This window comes from Orbicella faveolata, unplaced genomic scaffold (genome assembly GCF_042242905.1).
Source record: "Orbicella faveolata isolate gen_17 unplaced genomic scaffold, um_ofav_v1 contig_25, whole genome shotgun sequence".
In the NCBI taxonomy this organism is placed as follows: Eukaryota; Metazoa; Cnidaria; class Anthozoa; order Scleractinia; family Merulinidae; genus Orbicella; species Orbicella faveolata.
Window position 1 is genome coordinate 13,559,142 of NW_028301553.1, and position 19,324 is coordinate 13,578,465.

Below are 19,324 nucleotides of genomic sequence, written 5' to 3' on the forward strand. Positions count from 1 at the left end.
GTAGACCATCACGGGTGCGGTACGAAAACGACGACGTGTGGGTTTGTGAAGCGTGCATCCCAAACTGGCTTCCAATCTCTTTCGCACCGGCTCGATGGGTAATCCTCGGGCTTTGGCAAAACGCGTCACGCCTCCCAGACTTCCTGGGACATCGGGATCCTCGTACGACCTCAACAAGTTGGCATAACGATCCACCTTCTTCTTCTTTCGGGTTTTCGTGCTCATAATGTCGCCAATCGACAGAGAGATTGTCTAATCAGCTCAGGGTGTTCTCGTTTTATGATTGCGTACCACCCGATTGGCATGGGTTGTCGTTTCAACCATAATCTGAAGACGACGAAACGCCAGACGTTTTCTTCCACATGGCTGTCCAAAAACTCCTGTTCGGGGTTTTGACCTATCAACGAGGGAATGGGATATTTCTCTCCATACTTGGCATATAAAAGCTCGCAGCGTTCGCAGAGACTATACCATGCACTAGTCATGATCACCAAAAAATGAATTTTATTTTTGTCACATCACTGCTTTTATCCAAAAAAAGGACTAAACCAGGATTCGAACCAGGGACCTTTGTTTTGAGGCCAACGCGCTGACCACTACACCATTTAGTCATCCTCGTTGAACAAACAGTGATTAAAACTATTTACAAGGTCACACTGTTCTTTCTCCGTCATCAATCGCGCCAAAAAATCCTCCATCTTTTCAGCCAGTTCCCTGAAATAAGCGGGAGTCCCCAACGAAATCGGACGATTCAGTTTCTCGCTCAATCTCACGGAGATATCTCTCGCGTAGGTGAGGGGCTCAATCATCTTCCTGATCTTCTGTCTCATCATGAAGGTCAAACTCGACGTGGCCAACAGACAGAACCTGTCCTTCATTCTGACCGGTGGAATAACGGCTGGCACAAAACGAATCACATCCAATTCCTTGATGTAGACCATGGAGTGCCAATCGATGGTGAAGAGATAAGCTCTATGTCCTGCGGATTTCAGTAAAGGAAGAATCTGCCATCCCCACTCAGGACGTAGACAAAATAGTTCAGGATGTGGTCCAGTCGTGTTGAGGTTTCTCATAAAACAAAATGTCGAACAGCAACAGGTTGTCAACCCCTTCTTCCTCATCGATGCAACCCAAAGGCGACACGTGAAATCCACACACCGACTCGATCAAATGAATGATCTCGTTGCTATTACTGTACAACACGGTCAACATCTTGAATAAAATGATAAAAACAAGAACCGCAACGTAACGTTTTATAGTAAAAAAAGAAAGACGGTCATTGGTCAATACAACAAGACGCCACCCTAAAGTAAAAGTACTGAATCACGAGTTAAACCAAAGTTCATTTCCATGGCTTTCAAGAACGCGTCAAGGGTCGCTTTGTCATCCCCAGTCGTCTTCCACTCTTTCTAGCCTGTTCGCAACGCATCGACCACTTTATGCAACTTCACGCGACTTCCCGCCGCATCCATCTGATCCGCCACTTTCAAATACCCCCAGACAAAACACCTCGGTACTTATCCATCTTGATCCCTATTTCACTGGCTTCCTCCAGCAAAATAGTATCGATGGTCTTTTTGATCAACAAAAGCAAAAGATCAGGTTCTTCTTTCTTCTTCTCATCCACCACCATCTTACAAACCGGGATTTCCTCCTTAGCAGGTTGCTTCTTTTTCTTCTCGACCTTCCCTCTCTTCAAGGTTGTAGCCTCCTTATTCATTCCTTCAAAATCGACCAGCGGAGTCTCTTCGCTGCAATCCATCGTGTCAAGTGAATTCCAAACAGTGGAACCGCGTTTTTTATACACCAAGGACTGTCAATCAAGTACAATCACTTTCGTGATGGAAAAGTACTGACCACGTCATGGAAAAGTACTGCGCATTGATTGGTCGATCCAGACCCTAAAAATATAACGTCAGAGTTTCATTCATTTCATTTCAGTCGTCGTCAGCGACAGGAACCAAAGTCATGGAGCCGCCACCGCCGCAACCCAGTCCAGACGAATCCCCCACGCGCTGCATGTTACCAGACCAAGCGCAGGATGTCGGTAAAGGTTATGTAGATTATAGTCTCAATCCTCATTCGCCCGCCAAATATCCTGTTAATACCAAGAAGAGAAAGAAATCAGACAACAAAGACAACAAAAAGAAGAAGAAGAAAATCAAGCAGGAACCACCCGAAGGTAAACAAGTTCATTTCCAATCTAAAGTCACGATCAAAACCATTTACGATAAACTCCACCACTCCATACAAGAAATAGAATTAACCTGTTAAGACGATTATCCGTTAAGAAACGGTGACTTCGCTTTAAAACGTTAAGAACAAAAGCTCATACTCAAACTTCAGCATAAACGACGAACCTTAGGTCCCAGACGAATGCGCATACTCGAACGATTAAAAAAAAGAAAATAACTTGTCCTCTGTTTCTTCGACGCAGATAATCCCCACGCCATCCACACCTTCTTCCCCGTGCCAGACGTCAAAGACGAAATCAAGCGAGACGAATTCGATCCCGATGCCTTCCTCGACGGTATGAAAAAGGAATGGAAAACAGACACACCCTACAGGAACCCTTCACCACCCCCCACACAGTTTCCTTGCCCCAGGCACCCCAAGCAAGAATTAAAGAAGCGAGAGACGGAGACCGCGTACGGGCGTTGGTCCTATTACAAATGTCCCGTCCCCGATTGTTTTGCCTGTTCAGGCGTAGACAACGTGCAGCATTATGTAGCTTCCAGCCAACGTATGCTGAACGACTACTATGTTCAATTACCCGTGGAAAAAATGAAATGCTATCGCCAAAGACCTCTCATCATGAGCATGTCCAGATCAGAAAAGAACCCAGGCAGGTTTTACTTCAGGTGTTCCAAGCGCTATTGCGACATCTTTCAATGGGCCGACGAATTTCCACAAACCAAGGTCAGAGCTTGGTTAGAAGAGGGTAGAAAGCTTTGGTTGGAACCCCACCCCCTTCAACAAAGTGTAGAGAGAAGAGTTCCTCTCGGCCCCTTCGAAGGGAACTGGAATCGAAGTGATTTGAGCCCCCACACCAAGTCCAACCTAGACCGAATACTCCGAGACAACGCCGCCCAAGAATTTCACCAACAGCACCTGTTTGATGAATTCACCCCCAACGAACGTTTGTACCCGGAACGAAGGGGATTGCCTCCACCCAAGTGAACGAGGGAAGCTCTCATTGGTCCTCCCATTTTTCATAAAAGGCAGTCAAAAAAAAAGTTGAGCGTCAGTTTCAAACATGGAGGCGTTACAGGACAATCTTTGCTTCATTTTGGATTTAGAAGGTTTTTTCATCAACAAGACCTTTCAAGTCAGAGAACTGGGTTATTACACTTGGAACCGAGAATATGGAAGACACGCTTTTCGCATCTCCATCCCTTACAAAGAGTTGAGCGACAAAGACAAACGAACCGTGAGTTTTGTGATAAGGAAGATACATGGATTGAGCTATCAACCCCTCAAGGCCGAACGTTTTCAACCACCCGAAGTCCTCAACGAACTGATCCAGGATATCTACTCCATGTACAAAGACGGTCAGAGAACCGTGGTGGGCTACAAGGGAGGACACGTGGAAAAAGATCTGCTAACGAAACTGAACATTCCTCGTCTCGATCTAGAAACATTGGGTTGTCCCAAATACGACAAACTCAGACACATCATTTCAAGTGAACGTTTATTACCCAGCTGCGGTTTTCATCAAGACGAGAGTATCCATCATTGTCCTGTTACAGAATGTCACGCTTTTTGGTTATGGATGTCAAACATTTTCGGTAAACAATAAAGAAAACTTTTTTTCAATTTCTTGTCTTCAAAATTTACTAAAGTAATCAAACAACTTGTCCATGTCAGATAAGTCTCTCCACACTGTTCCCATACTCATCGTGAATCTTCACCAAACGGCCTCGACACTTTTGAAGTTTCAGGATCACCCTCAATATCAGATTTATTTTCCTCTTCAATAACTCCTGCGCATTCGTATTCGTGGCGCGTCGCTTCTTCGACTGAACAAGTTCCCATTCGTCACTCAGTCGCTCCAAACTCGCATCCAACTCCGCCAAAATAGTTTCGTAAGATCGCGAAATAGGCATTCTCAACAAAAAAACGAAGAGTCACGCCGCACTTCCTTTTAATCAACACCTCCACCAATCATAACCCTCCTTTTCCATCACCCCTCCACCAGGCACCCGAAAATCACATGACCCCATCTATTTAAACGAGCGAGCTACAGCACATGCCGTGATTTTCCATCATGGCTTCCAGGCAAAGTCTACGATTACAAGGACTGGGAACCGAACTCTCCGCGTTTAAAGACACATGTTTCATCTGTAAACTGAATTAGATATCGAATCCGTCGTACGTTGTCGAAAATTTCTACACAAACGATGCTACAAAATGGCCAACGAACAAAGCTTCCAATGTGGACATTGTCGACGTCCCTCCCTTGAAGACAGTAACGACACCATCATCGTCGACGACAACATCGATCTCCGAGCCAACGAAAACTTGGGAGACAGTCCCGAAAACCAACCGATTTGGGTGTTACCCCCCCCAACTCGCGGGTCCCACGCCCTTGGAACGTGCCCGAAACGCCATCAGTGATAACCGAGCCAGCGCCATAGCCCACACCATCCACCAAGAAGATACCATCTCCTGGGACATTCTTCCTTTTCCCATCGATCCTTTAGTTTGGTGCATCTTCTGGGTCCAACTGGATTGGTTTATCTCTACTTCTCCTGATGGAAGAAATCCTCTGTACATTCACGCGGCAGTCAACACCCCTATCGAACCCACCGAAGAAGTCAGAAAAACATTTTACCAATTGGTCAACAAACTCATTCCAAGAGCAGTGTATCCCTGCCTGCAAGAAATCGTACACCGAGAACGCTTCACTCACATAGCGGAATACGATAGGGATGGACAAAGGTACGCTTACAACAGAAACGAAGTCACCGTCACATCGTCAAATCGTATGTCCCGATTTTGGTCACCCGAATACTTTGACGATGTTTCCTACACCAGTGGATTAACCTGGACGCAACCGGGATTGGAAAAAATAAAAAAAAATTTTAATGTGTTTACGTGGTCTGTGACGTCACTTCCGACCCCATGACCTCACTTCCTCGCGCCCAACTTTGGCCGAGCTCGCCCCAGACCTCTCTAATGCGAACTAATGCAACCGCTGACTTAGACCGAAAATCCTGCACGCTGATTGGTCTAGACGCGTCACGTGACCGAAATAACGCCTTCTGATTGGCTAGGTCTCAAACCGCCCCCCTATACTACTCTTCTGTGATCTATTACTGAACAGATGCATGGCAACATGGAATCTATCTGCCTTGTAATACATAACAAAGAAACAAAAACAAATGTTTATGACATCACCGGTACCTTTGTCCACCAATAGAGCATAAGTGCATGACTGTAAGAAACAATCAAATTGTGCCTGCAAATAACTTGACTTATTATTTAAACATTGTTTGATAGGAGTTTGATTTATTGTGCATGAATATTACAGTGTAGAAGATATTGAACATTGAATATTTACTGCCACAGATTTTGAGTTTAGTTCTTCTACATCCTCTGACATTCAGTGCCTTCCAATCAGAGATGCAATGTTTTTGTCACACAGCAGCTACAGATGTAGATGTAAGATCTGTTTGATTGATGAATATTCAGGGCTCAAAATAATGGCCGGTCAACGGGCAATGTCTGGCCAGAATGGTGACTTGACCGGCCAAAAACTTCACTCGCCAGTCATGTTGACCAGTCATGTCATGTTGAGATGGTCACGTTGTTCATTCTTGAATAAACAATCAAATCCCCAACTGTAAATCTGAGCGTTTTAATTTCATTTTTATTATGACCTCTCATGAAAACATACACCAACACATATCTGTTCGAACGGCTAAAGACCATTCGCTTGCTGTTTGTCATGCATTCAAGATCAATAGAAATGCCATTCGAACGACTGGGGTTAAATCCGTTCGGAAAAATATTAAGCCAATTTTTAAACGGTCTAGCAATGACTGGAACAAACAAATTATATTTGTAGGTTTCATTAGACCAACGTTACATGTACTTGATTTTTTCGTAAATATCTTGACCGGTCAGAAATGAGACGTGACCGAGCTAAAATTACTTTGGCCGGTCAACATGACCGGCTACAGTCTGATTTCAAAGGTCACAGTATAAATTGGAATGATAAGAAACAAAATAATAACTCCAGTTTAAAATTCGCTGATTGATATCATACACAGAATTTGCTGATTCATACACAAACATAACTTATCTTATTTAACAAAATGTTTTGTTACTTGTAGGATGAAGTAAAATTGAGAGTGGTCAATACATGCATACTCCTTGGCATTGATGCTTGATCAGGAAAAAAGGAGCAACTGAGAAGTCTACAGTACTTATGACTCTATAAGGGGTCCAAGGCCTTGAAGGCCCTGGAAACTTTTCAGGCCCGCAAAGCCATCTTTAATTGATCTGTGTCTAAAAACTAAGAGCTGTATATGCCTGAAAGTCTTGTGTGAATGGGAACCTCTGTTCATATTGAGAATAAGCGAATAAAACAGCTCTGTAAGCATAAGATTTCAGATTTTGCCATGGCTTTCTATGTGCGAAAACTTTTTGGGACCTTTGAGAAATGGGCCCCTGGTGCATTACAGTCTAACATGGTGACCTTCAACACTTTGATATGCTCTGGCAGCTTTATATTAATTCAACCACTTTAAACATTATTTTTAATGCTTTGAAGTATCACCCACCTGTGTTAGTGAATTAGCATTAAATTTAAATATCTTAGATTGCTAGGTTGATACTTATTGTTGAATACGGCAGCTATAAGATTTCATCATGAAAAGCAAAGGCTATGTTTACATACATGTAGTACCAGAACAATAATTTATTAAGTTATGTCGTGTTATGGGAACTATGGTACTAGATAGGCCTTTCAATTTCAACAGGTCCCCATGAATTGTTTTTTTTGTGTTTGTTTTTTGTTTGTTTTTACAGTACAGTTTTTTATACCAAACAAAAACAAGTAAAATTTTGGATCTTCACCAGTCTGAATGTTGTTTACAGTGAATGTTTTGTCAGGGGTCCAGAATGTTTGAACTGTTTGGATTCCATTCATTTTTGGAAAAAGAAGGAGACTGTGACTTTGTGGACATAGCTTAAAAGATGCAAGAAGCTTTATTTTATGTTACGGAATGTAACATTCCTTTGGCATCAATGTTTTTATGATGAATTTAAAATGTCAATCTCTATCTTGTGGTAAATATCTTTTCTTCCTATTTTCTGTTATTTCAAAAGAACAATTCACAGAAAAAAGTTGATCAATACTTCACACTTACATTGCAGTAATTTTCATAATATGGTAAAGGTAAAGTCTGCACATGAGCCACGTGGCCCAACAGGCTGGAGCTTATTCCGCTTTCTGTAGCAGGAAGCGACTAGGACTATTTCTACTCCCCCTGGATGAGATGCCAGTCCATTGCAGGATTACCCCACCATTAAATTCGCTGGTACCCACTTATACACCTGAGTGGAAAGGCACTGAGAGTAAAGTGTGTGGCCCAAGAACACAACAGAATGTACCCGCCTAGGGATTGAACCCGGATCGCTCGATCAGGAGTTGAGCGCACTATATGTAACTAGGAGGCCATTGTGCCTCCCACATTTTTCGTAATAATTATTAAGGCTAATTTAAACCTACATTAATTACTTAGTAAGACAAAACAGTTTATTCATTCATTTTATGACAAAGGTATTATCATTATGTTACATTTGACTTTGTGAATTTAGTATATATTTCAGACAGTTATCCATTCGCAAACAATTTTAATTTAGTAATACATCTAAATTGCAAAATTTTTAATAGTTGTAGCTGACAACAGTATAGTTCTTAATCATTTTATTATTTATGAATTAAATAGAGCTGAATATGACATGGTTTCGCACAGTCTTGAAAAGGTCTTGAATTTTAGTAGTCTTCTTGAAAAGTGCTTGAATTTGGTTAAAGGAGCTCAGTCATGGAATTTTGAAATATTTTGGCCATGTACAAAATTACATTTAAGTCGTCTTGTTATAGACAGAAAGAAAAGAAAACATGTTTTATTTGTTGCAGTATATACAATGTAAACCTTATTCATGGCATATAAAAACTATTTGAATTGTACGAAGTTTGTACTGATAGCAATAAATTTCTGATTGTGTATAAATTTGCATATTTGCTACTATTATAATTTAGATCAACAGATTTGATTACAATAAAACAGTACATTCCATGCATTTTTCTTCAAGTTGTTATTTACAAGTTATTTATCGTACAGCGTTTCTGCCTCCCTTTTTCGATTCCTATGTTATTTACAGGCTCCCTTTTTCAATTTCCAGGTAATTTACAGGCTCTCCTTTTCGATTTACATGTTATTTGCAGGCTCCCTTTTTCAATTTACAGGTTATTTACAGGCTCCCTTTTCAATTGCCATGTTATTTACGGGCTCCCTTTTTCGATTTCCACGTTATTTACAGACTCCCTTTTTCGATTTCCATGTTATTTACAGGCTCCCTTTTTGATTTCCATGTTATTTAAAGGCTCTCTTTTTTGATTTACATGTTATTTACACGCTCCCTTTTCCGATTTCCAAGTTATTTACAGGCTCCCTTTTTCGATTCCCATGTTATTTACAGGCTCCCTTTTTCGATTTACATGTTATTTACAGGCTCCCTATTTCAATTTCCAAGTTATTTATAGGCTCCCCTTTTCAATTTCCATGTTATTTACGGGCTCCTTTTTTCGATTTCCACGTTATTTACAGGCTCCCTTTTTCGATTTATATGTTATTTACAGGCTCCCTTTTTCGATTTCCATGTTATTTAAAGGCTCTCTTTTTTTATTTACATGTTATTTACGGGCTCCCTTTTCCGATTTCCAAGTTATTTACAGGCTCCCTTTTCCGATTTCCAAGTTATTTACAGGCTCCCTTTTACGATTTGCATGTTCTTTACAGGCTCCCTTTTTCAATTTACAAGTTGGTTACAGGCTCCCCTTTTCAATTTCCATGTTATTTACGGGCTCCTTTTTTCGATTTCTACGTTATTTACAGGCTCCCTTTTTCGATTTCCATGTTATTTACAGGCTCCCTTTTTCGATTTCCATGTTATTTAAAGGCTCTCTTTTTCGATTTACATGTCATTTACAGGCTCCCTTTTCCAATTTACAAGTTATTTACAGGCTCCCTTTTTCGATTGCCATGTTATTTACAGGCTCCCTTTTTCGATTTACACGTTATTTACAGGCTCCCTTTTCCGATTTGCATGTTTTTTTCGGCTCCCTTTTTCTATTTCCATGTTATTTACAGGCTCCCTTTTTTGATTTCCATGTTATTTGCAGGCTCCTGTTTTCATTTTCCATGTTATTTACACCCACCTTTTTTTATTTACATGTTGTCTACAGCCCACCCTTTTTTTTATTAACATGTTATTTACAGTATTTTGGCAACCTCCCCAGTATTAAATTTAGATGTTATCTACGGGTTTCCAGATTAAATCACAAGAAATTTACAGGCTATTTACAGTATTTGCAGGAACAGTTTACATGTAATTTACATCATCTTAGCCCTTTGCTTTGAAACATTTACAGTGTTTTCTCCATTATTTACATGTTTCACTTGAAATATTTACATGTTTTTTACATGGAACCTCCAAAACATGTAAAAGGGGAAAAATCATGTAAATTATTCTTTACGCTCTCTTTTTGATTATTTACATGTTAATTACATGTTATTTACATACTCTGTAAATTTTCAACTTTTCCAGTGTATATCAAGTCCATTCCGGGAACTAGCCAGCAAAGATGCTAAGTGCCGTTGGGGTGCAAAGAGGGCAAAGCCTTTCAAGAAATCAAAGACCTGCTAACTAGAGCACCAGTGATGGCCTACCACAGACAAGCTGCCACAGCACGGCTCACAAACAATGCCTCTCCTGTTGGAGTTGGGGCGATATGGAGCAAAACAAGAAGACCTGACCTACAGGCCAATATATGACGCTAGCCGGAAGCTTAGCAAAGTTGAAACAAGATACTCCCAATCTGAAACAGAAATTCTTGCTGTCAGATAAGCTTGCGAGCAGTTTTACCTGTACCTATACGGAATTAAATTCGAGATCCGCACTGACCACAAGCCGCCAGTCACACTACTCAGCGCAAAGTCCAAACCTCCATCTGCTCAGATAGAAAGGTGGCTCCTGTACTTGTAGCAATTGCAATACACGTTGACACACGTACCAGGCAAAGATAATGCTGCTGACGTCCCCAGCCGCCTACCCGTTGAATTAACTAAAGATAAGGACACCCGACAAATTAAAGATTTTGCATACAGCGTGGCAAGTGCAGCGGTGCCAGCCGCTTTACTGCCGAAGAAAGTCGAGACTGCCACAGCAGATGATCTAACTAGTACGCAAAGCTGTGACCACCGGTGACTGGAGCCAGTTGTCATTCACCATCTACAGAGCGGTTAAAGAAGAACTGTGGGTAGTAGGACAAGTATTGATGAGAGGAACTCGTATTGTGATGCCTCAGAGCCTTTGGAAACAAACCATCATCTTCGCACACAAAGCTCATCAGGGCATGGTCCGTACTAAAGCCAGGTTGCTAGAGAAAGTGTGGTGACCGCAAATGGACAAAAAGGTAGAGGATGCCATACGTTTGTACCATCCCTATCAGCTTGTAGGACGAAGAGCAAAACCAGAACCTGTGATGTCAACCAGTTTCCTTGATGGACTCTGGCAAGAGATCCCGGTTGATCTTCATGAGATCTCAAATGGTGAACACCTCTTGGTGGTTGTCGACTATTATTCTTGTTGGCTAGAGACCATTCCCGTGAAGGAGACGACCAGGGGTAGCTGTTTGAAAACATGATTGAAAATATTCATGGCAAACAATTAAGACTTCATTAGGCCTTACAACTCAAGTTCAAAATTACGTTAAACTAATGATGGGTTAAAAATGTTCTTGTAATAATTTTAATTTACATCTTTCACAAACAGGACTCTGCTAGCATCAATCAGATTTTGAGGATGGAAATTCGTTTGCAAGAACGAAAAGCTCGAGTCAAAGATTACTGCAACAGGCACAAACGTAACGCCGACACTGTACTTGGGAAGGATCTTCATTATTTCAACGTGTTTCGTAGCAGGAAAGTTATTTACTGTTTTATACCCAAAGTCTTAAGTTCACAATGGAACAAGGAACTGTCACTATTGATAGAAGATGACAAACAAATTTATAAGGGCAGTTTGAGAAACCATCTAAGCAAATTCCCTCCAGAAACATAGAAGCAAAAAATTAAGAACTATTTTACGTTCCTATTTGTCCGGGATCCCATGGAGCGGGTGCTTTCCGCTTACAAGGATAAATTTGTGAAAGATAACGAGTGTTATCATCCAGTGTATGATAGAGATATAATCAAACGATACAGGCCTAATGCAACAAAGGAGGCCCTTGAGAGAGGCAGCGCTGTGACTTTTCCGGAATTCACGAAGTATGCCATACGTTCGTGCCATCCCTATCAGCTTCTAGGACCAAGAGCAAAACCAGAACCTGTGAGGTCAAGCAGTTTGCTTGATGGACCCTAGCAAGAGATCTCGGTTGATGTTCATGAGATCTCAAATGGTGAACGCCTTTTGGTGGTTGTCGACTATTATTCTCGTTGGCTAGAGGCCATTCCCCTGAAGAAGACGACGAGGGGTAGCTGTTTGGAAACATGATTGAAAATATTCATGGCAAACAATTAAGACTTCATTAGACCTTACAACTCAAGTTCAGAATTACCTTAATCTAATAATCGCTCTTTGCCAATGTCCCTGTTGATGAGACGATACAAATTCTAGCTGAAAAGGCATTTAAGGACGACTGCTTCAATAAACAGCATAATCTCAACATTACAAAATCAGACTTGGTAGAGTTGCTAAATATTGCCGCCAAGAACCAGCTTTTTCAGTTCGAGGGGAGTTTGTATGAACAAACCGATGGTGTTGCCATGGGTTCGCCACTTGGACCCCTAATGGCCAACGTATTTATGTGCAGTATCGAAGATCGACTTCAGGACCAAGGCAAGTTTCCCAAGTTCTACAAACGCTATGTGGATGACACATTGCACAGAATGCCTGACACCAAAACAGCTGAAGCATTCCTTTCTTCTCTAAATGAGAGTCATCCATCTGTCAGCTTCACCATGGAACTTGGCGAACACGGTAAACTTTCTTTCCTGGGAACGGACATCAGGAAATGCAATGGTCGCCTGGAGACAAGGGTGTACAGAAAACCAACTGACACCGGATTATTACTACATTACAAGAGCCACGTCGACGTTAAATACAAGAAGTCATTGCTAAAAACAATGCTGGATCGTGCCTTTAAACTATCATCTACCTGGCAACTGTTCCACCTGAAATGTGATCATCTCACACAGACGTTCTCCCGACTTTAGTACCCAGCGCAATTGATACAATCGACCATCAGTAATTTTGTCACCAAGAAAGTTTCTGGCGATCCAATTTCTACTCGAGCACGTAAGGTGAATGAAGCGCCTGTCAGAATAGTGTTACCTTTCAAGGATCAGAGATCGGCCAATTCCGTGCGAAGGCAACTTGGGGAACTAGGCCGAAAAATTAGAACTGATATTCGTCCCATGTATACAAGCCGCAAGATCGGACACGAGGTCAAACCAAAAGAAAAGAAGCCGCCTATCATTAACCAGCAACGCGTTGTTTCCTACTATAAGTGTGGTTTGTGTGATGCAAACTATGTCGGGTACACGTGCCGACACCTCTATCAACGCGTTGAGGAACACAAAGGATCGTCTTCAATCGGGAATCACATCAAAGAGCAGCATAGAACAGTCCCAAGTGACATATATCAGGATTTTAAGATCTTGAAAAAGTGCCAAAGTAAATTCGACTGCCTAATTTACGAAATGCTCTTTGTAAAGGAGCTTAAGCCAACCTTGAACAAACAGTCAGATTCAATCCGTGCAAAGTTATTTATATAGGTTTTTTTTATAGTATTTTATTATTTTAGCACTTACATTTTAGCGCTTGTATTTACATGTTTTACCGTTTGACATTCTCACGCGCTAATTTGTATTTATATATGTATATTTCATTCGTTTTTTCTTCAACTTGAAAATGATCTCAGAGAGATCGAAACGTCGTTTTTTACCGCTATTTTTTATTCTGAAATGTTTTTCAAAAAAACTACTTATAAGAAAAATGTTCTCGTAATAATTTTAATTTACATCTTTCACAAACAGGACTCTGCTAGCATCAATCAGAGTTTGAGGATGGAAATTCGTTTCCAAGAACGAAAAGCTCGAGTCCAAGATTACTGCAAGAGGCACAAACGTAACACTGACGCGCGGTGCTTGGAAAGGATATTCATTATTTCAACGTGTTTCGTAGCAGGAAAGTTATTTACTGTTTTGTACCCAACGTCTCAAGCTCACAATGGAAAAAGGAACTGTCACCCTTGGTAGATGATGACAAGCTAATTTATAAGGGCAGTTTGAAAACCGATCCAAGCAGATTCCCTCCACAGGAAGTGGAACAAATGCTTAAGAACTATTTTGCGTTCCTATTTGTCCGGGATCCCATGGAGCGGGTGCTTTCCGCTTACAAGGAAAAATTTGTGAAAGATAACGAGTATTATCATCCAGTGTATGGCAGAAATACCATCAAACGATACAGGCCCAATGCAACAAAGCAGGCCCTTAAGACAGACAGCGCTGTGACATTTCCGGAATTCACGAAGTATGCCATACGTTCGTGCCATCCCTATCAGCTTCTAGGACCAAGAGCAAAACCAGAACCTGTGAAGTCAAGCAGTTTGCTTCGTGGACCCTGGAAAGAGATCTCAATTGATCTTGATGCGATCTCAAATGATGAACACCTCTTGGTGGTTGTCGACTATTATTCTGGTTGGTTAGAGGCCATCCTCTGAAGAAGACGACGAGGGGTAGCTGTTTGGAAACACGATTGAAAATATTCATGGCAAACAATTAAGACTTCGTTAGACTAATGATGGGTTAAAAATGTTCTTGTAATAATTTTAATTTACATTTTTCACAAACAGGACTCTGCTAGCATCCATCAGATTTTGAGGATGGAAATTCGTTTGCAAGAACGAAAAGCTCGAGTCCAAGATTACTGCAAGAGGCACAAACGTAGCGCCGACACTGTACTTGGGAAGGATCTTGGTTATTTCAACGTGTTTCGTAGGAGGAGAGTTATTTACTGTTTTATACCCAAGGTCGCAAGCTCACAATGGAAAAAGGAACTGTCACCCTTGGTAGATGATGACAAGCTAATTTATAAGGGCAGTTTGAAAACCGATCCAAGCAGATTCCCTCCACAGGAAGTGGAACAAATGCTTAAGAACTATTTTGCGTTCCTATTTGTCCGGGATCCCATGGAGCGGGTGCTTTCCGCTTACAAGGATAAATTTGTGAAAGATAACGAGTATTATCATCCAGTGTATGGCAGAAATATCATCAAACGATACAGGCCCAATGCAAAAAAGCAGGCCCTTGAGAGAGGCAGCGCTGTGACTTTTCCGGAATTCACGAAGTATGCCATACGTTCGTGCCATTCCTATCAGCTTCTAGGACCAAGAGCAAAACCAGAACCTGTGAGGTCAAGCAGTTTGCTTGATGGACCCTGGCGAGAGATCTCGGTTGATCCTGATGCGATCTCAAATGATGAACACCTCTTGGTGGTTGTCGACTATTATTCTTGTTGGCTAGAGGCCATTCCCCTGAAGAAGACGACGAGGGGTAGCTTTTTGGAAACATGATTGAAAATATTCATGGCAAACAATTAAGTCTTCATTAGACTAATGATGGGTTAAAAATGTTCTTGTAATAATTTTAATTTACATTTTTCACAAACAGGACTCTGCTAGCATCAATCAGAGTTTGAGAATGGAAATTCGTTTGCAAGAACGAAAAGCTCGATTCCAAGATTACTGTTAGAGGCACAAACGTAGCGCCGACACTGTACTTGGGAAGGATCTTGGTTATTTCAACCTGTTTCGTAGGAGGAAAGTTATTTACTGTTTTATACCCAAGGTCGCAAGCTCACAATGGAAAAAGGAACTGTCACCCTTGGTAGATGATGACAAGCTAATTTACAAGGGCACTTTGAAAACCGATCTAAGCAGATTCCCTCCACAGGAAGTGGAACAAGTGCTTAAGAACTATTTTACGTTCCTATTTGTCCGGGATCCCATGGAGCGGGTGCTTTCCGCTTACAAGGATAAATTTGTGAAAGATAACGAGTATTATCATCCAGTGTATGGCAGAAATATCATCAAACGATACAGGCCCAATGCAACAAAGCAGGCCCTTGAGAGAGGCAGCGCTGTGACTTTTCCGGAATTCACGAAGTATGCCATACGTTCGTGCCATTCCTATCAGCTTCTAGGACCAAGAGCAAAACCAGAACCTGTGAAGTCAAGCAGTTTGCTTGATGGACCCTGGCGAGAGATCTCGGATGATCCTGATGCGATCTCAAATGGTGAACACCTCTTGGTGGTTGTCGACTATTATTCTTGTTGGCTAGAGGCCATTCCCCTGAAGAAGACGACCAGGGGTAGCTGTTTGGAAACATGATTGAAAATATTCATGGCAAACAATTAAGTCTTCATTAGACTAATGATGGGTTAAAAACGTTCTTGTAATAATTTTAATTTACATTTTTCACAAACAGGACTCTGCTAGCATCAATCAGAGTTTGAGAATGGAAATGCGTTTGCAAGAACGAAAAGCTCGATTCCAAGATTACTGCAAGAGGCACAAACGTAACGCCGACGCTGTACTCGGGAAGGATCTTCATTATTTCAACGTGTTTTGTAGCAGGAAACCTTACAGGCCTAATGCGACAAGGCAGGCCCTTGAGACAGGCAGCGGTGTGACTTTTTCGGAATTTACGAAGTATCTGGTAGAAATACGAAGGTGGGATGAACACTGGCAAGCATTTGACAAACTATGTCATCCCTGTGCTATGACTTTATAGGTCGTTTCGAAAATCTCTTTGAAGATGCTTGTTATTTGATAAAAAAAAAAGGCGGGATATGACGACCGCGTTTCTTCCCATTCATTTCGTTCGTCTGACACGAGGGCTGACATGTCACATTACTATTCTCAAATTCCTAAACAAAGAATTTTTCAAATGGAAGTGACTATGAACTGTTTGGTTATTCTTTTCCAGGAAAATTGGGAGCACTTTTGAATTCGACGGATAGCCAGTAATTGCACGCGTTATTTTTTTAGGGCTAGATTAAAAGTACTACAAGAAAATATCGTAAATCTCCCGACAATGTGTAAAAGTGCTTTTGGAACACGAGCCAAACGTTGTATTCAGGAGCAAAAAAAAAATGTCACATTTCAGATTGTTATCACAGGGTGAACTAAGACTGGGGGCTGTTCGGAATAATAGAAAATACAATCCAATACCTAAACGCCAATTTTACTTCGAACAATTCGGACTTGGCTGCTTGGAGGCTTGGGTGTATAAACTTGGGGCTATAAAGCAAAAGAGATCACATGGCAGCAAAATAGTAGAAAAGTATTTTTTTTTTTTTAATTTTTTTTTCCTTGTCTCAGAGAGAAGTTAGAATTTGACTACACTATATGGAGATGGACCCCTTATCTACAGGAGAGAGCAAGAAAAATCCTTGCTAAATTTTCAAAAAGTAACGAGAAAGATAAGAAGAGTCTTGATTGTTAACCTTTTGTATAAGTGCAGATTGACTTTAAATTGGCTTTCACAATCAGATGGAAAAACTATCAACAAAATGTTCTCCTCAGATTCAGTGATTTGTAACCATGCCCGCGGGTTATTATGAGAGTGAGTCACCTGGAGCGATGAACTTATTAAGGGAGTGTACCCGAGTATTTATTCATTATACCAGTCAGTAAATATGATACTTTGTTTCGATTGAGAATTTAAATATAACAGTTATTGATTCGGTCTAAAGTTATACAGTGGTTTTCAATATTTTATGTTTTCGATGTCTAAATATTTGTGGTTTTAGGGCGGTCTGTTTTGCCGGCTTGTTTCTTGGCCTAAACCTCTACCTAAACAGTTTAAATCGAAAATGTTTCAGTGCTGGGCGTAAGTTAAGTGTGGCCATAAATTGGGCGACGAATAAAGATAGGTTAACAATTTCATTAGTTACCAAGGTATTTAAGTTTGAACAAGCATTCAGCAGAGTTGAAATTCCCAGTTGTTAAATGTTAGAAAGACGTTTGGCGTTTCCCACTTGACTTGTGTGGTGTGTTCGTCCTAATATACGCACTAAACAACTCGGTTTATAACTCGGTTTTTTTAATCATTTGACATCTCGAGACCACATGCTGAACATACGGGACACTACATCTCCCCTACGTTATTACAAAAACAAACAAGTATATCTGTAAAGGTTGAGACAACAAACTTAAAGTGACTAATAAAGTGTTTGAAAGAAAGTTCAGATTCACTTATTTTCTTCTGAATAATTTAAACTATACGCATACATAATCTTGCATTCAGGCGGGTGCTTGCCTGGCACGCAGAGGGCGCGAAGCAACTGAGGGCAAGGGACCAGATGGAGCTTTCCGTGTATCTGCTGTTGGTTGACTGGGGCTGGTATTCGGGTGATCCTTTTCGGGCTGCACTGGCCGCTCGGGTAGGTGTGGCTGTGGTTCTCTTTCCCCTTTGTCAACAGTTTCAGGATCAACAAACCTTTTCATGTGAGCAATGTTGCGCATCTTATTGTTTCCATTTGTGTCTTGTAAGATGACAGCATTTCTATGTTTGCGAGTGACAATGTAGGATTCTGGCTCACAGTTAGGTGAGAGCTTGTTTTCACCTGTCTGCTTTACAGCACTTTCTCACCCTCCACAATATTGCTGTGTTTAGCTGCTCGTGTTCTGTCTGCATATTCCTTTTGGCGGAATTTTGCACGATTGTCTCTCTCTCTCTCTCTCTCTCTCTCTCTCTCTCTCTCTCTCTCTCTCTCTCTCTCTCTCTCTCTCTCTCTCTCTCTCTCTCTCTCTCTCTCTCTCTCTCTCTCTCTCTCTCTCTCTCTCTCTCTCTCTCTCTCTCTCTCTCTCTCTCTCTCTCGCCAATATGCGTCCGTTGTACAGTCTTTGGAGAATTCAACTCGAGGAAGCTTGTCGCGCAGTGTCGTCCCTATCAGTAGTTCTGCAGGCGACACTCCAGTAACAGTATGTCGGGTAACTCTGTACTGGAAGAGAAAGTTCTGAAATGCTATTCTCCAATCTAATTCTTTCCCTTCAAGGCGAGCAATTCGCACTATCGTCAGCATGAGGGGACGTAAATGACTTCTACTGTAAGTATCTCTTCCCGCTGAGATTTTTGGTTTGCGGTTGTGAAAAGCGTTATAATCTGTCGTTTGCGGTTTCAGTCATGCGTCATATGACTTACTTCGACATTTGGAAAACGTTGGGTTATTTTAGTAAGCATTGTTTCTTGTGACAGCAAAACGCCACCTCGTGACCTGCCTCGACCTAGGGAGTTCATTTGAACGCGAAGATGGCGCCAAGGAAGAGCTTTTATCCCTTTGCTTGCATCATCAATCCAGATTTTTCTTCGGAAAAGAAAAATAACTGGCATGTGCTGACCCAACGTGTTCGTGCCAAAAGTCCGATACAGTATTTTTAAGAAAAGCGCAGTGGAAATTCGATCATTTTGCCTTGCCGACAGCTCCAGTTATCGTGGCAAATTGCGCAAAGCATGCTCTGGATGTCAAGTTTGGTTTGCTGGCCGTTTTGTGAAGCCAACATCCTGATATTAAAGAACGCACATCACAAGGAGGAAGAACTTGTTCGCTTGAATAATTTCCTGAACGGCATGTATTAAACATGCTCACTATTCGAAAAGGACGTGGTCAAGAACGGTGGTAAGCCTACGGACAAATTATGTTGCTTGAGTTCAGCTGATTTACCCGATGGGAATTAAAAGAACTTCCATTTTTAAATTAGCCCTTTGAATGGTAATGGCCGTTCCAGCCTGACTAGCGCTGCCTTTGTATTTTGAGAGCTCAATCTCAGTTTATTTTCCCGCTTGAATTTAATTTTTACCAACAGGGATCTGGGTGGATTTTGCTGGAGTAGGGTCAGGGGTCAGCTAGCATAGCGGTATTTTCTTTTGATTGAAACGTCAGGATGGTACTATGGACCACAATATCAGTCATTTTGGAAATTGTTATATTTTGGACTAGTCCCATGAGGAAAATAATAAAGCT

General features: G+C 41.3%; 2 protein-coding genes and 3 pseudogenes across 2 annotated transcripts in view; 4 read left to right on the forward strand and 1 right to left on the reverse strand.

Annotated features, from left to right (window-relative positions):
* LOC110057934 (uncharacterized) overlaps positions 1-19,324 on the reverse strand; it is a 50,432-nt gene that overhangs the window by 15,456 nt on the left and 15,652 nt on the right. The gene's annotated exons all lie outside the window — the stretch shown is intronic.
* Positions 10,697-11,907, forward strand: LOC149109054 (carbohydrate sulfotransferase 8-like; annotated as a pseudogene).
* On the forward strand, positions 11,882-13,238 carry LOC149109055 (uncharacterized; annotated as a pseudogene).
* LOC149109056 (carbohydrate sulfotransferase 8-like) lies at positions 13,260-14,020 on the forward strand (annotated as a pseudogene).
* Positions 14,022-17,548, forward strand: LOC149109057 (carbohydrate sulfotransferase 8-like). Its single transcript, XM_089294202.1, has one exon. It carries the CDS (start codon positions 14,180-14,182, stop codon positions 14,867-14,869), a length of 690 nt encoding a protein of 229 aa, XP_089150328.1. The 5' UTR covers positions 14,022-14,179; the 3' UTR covers positions 14,870-17,548.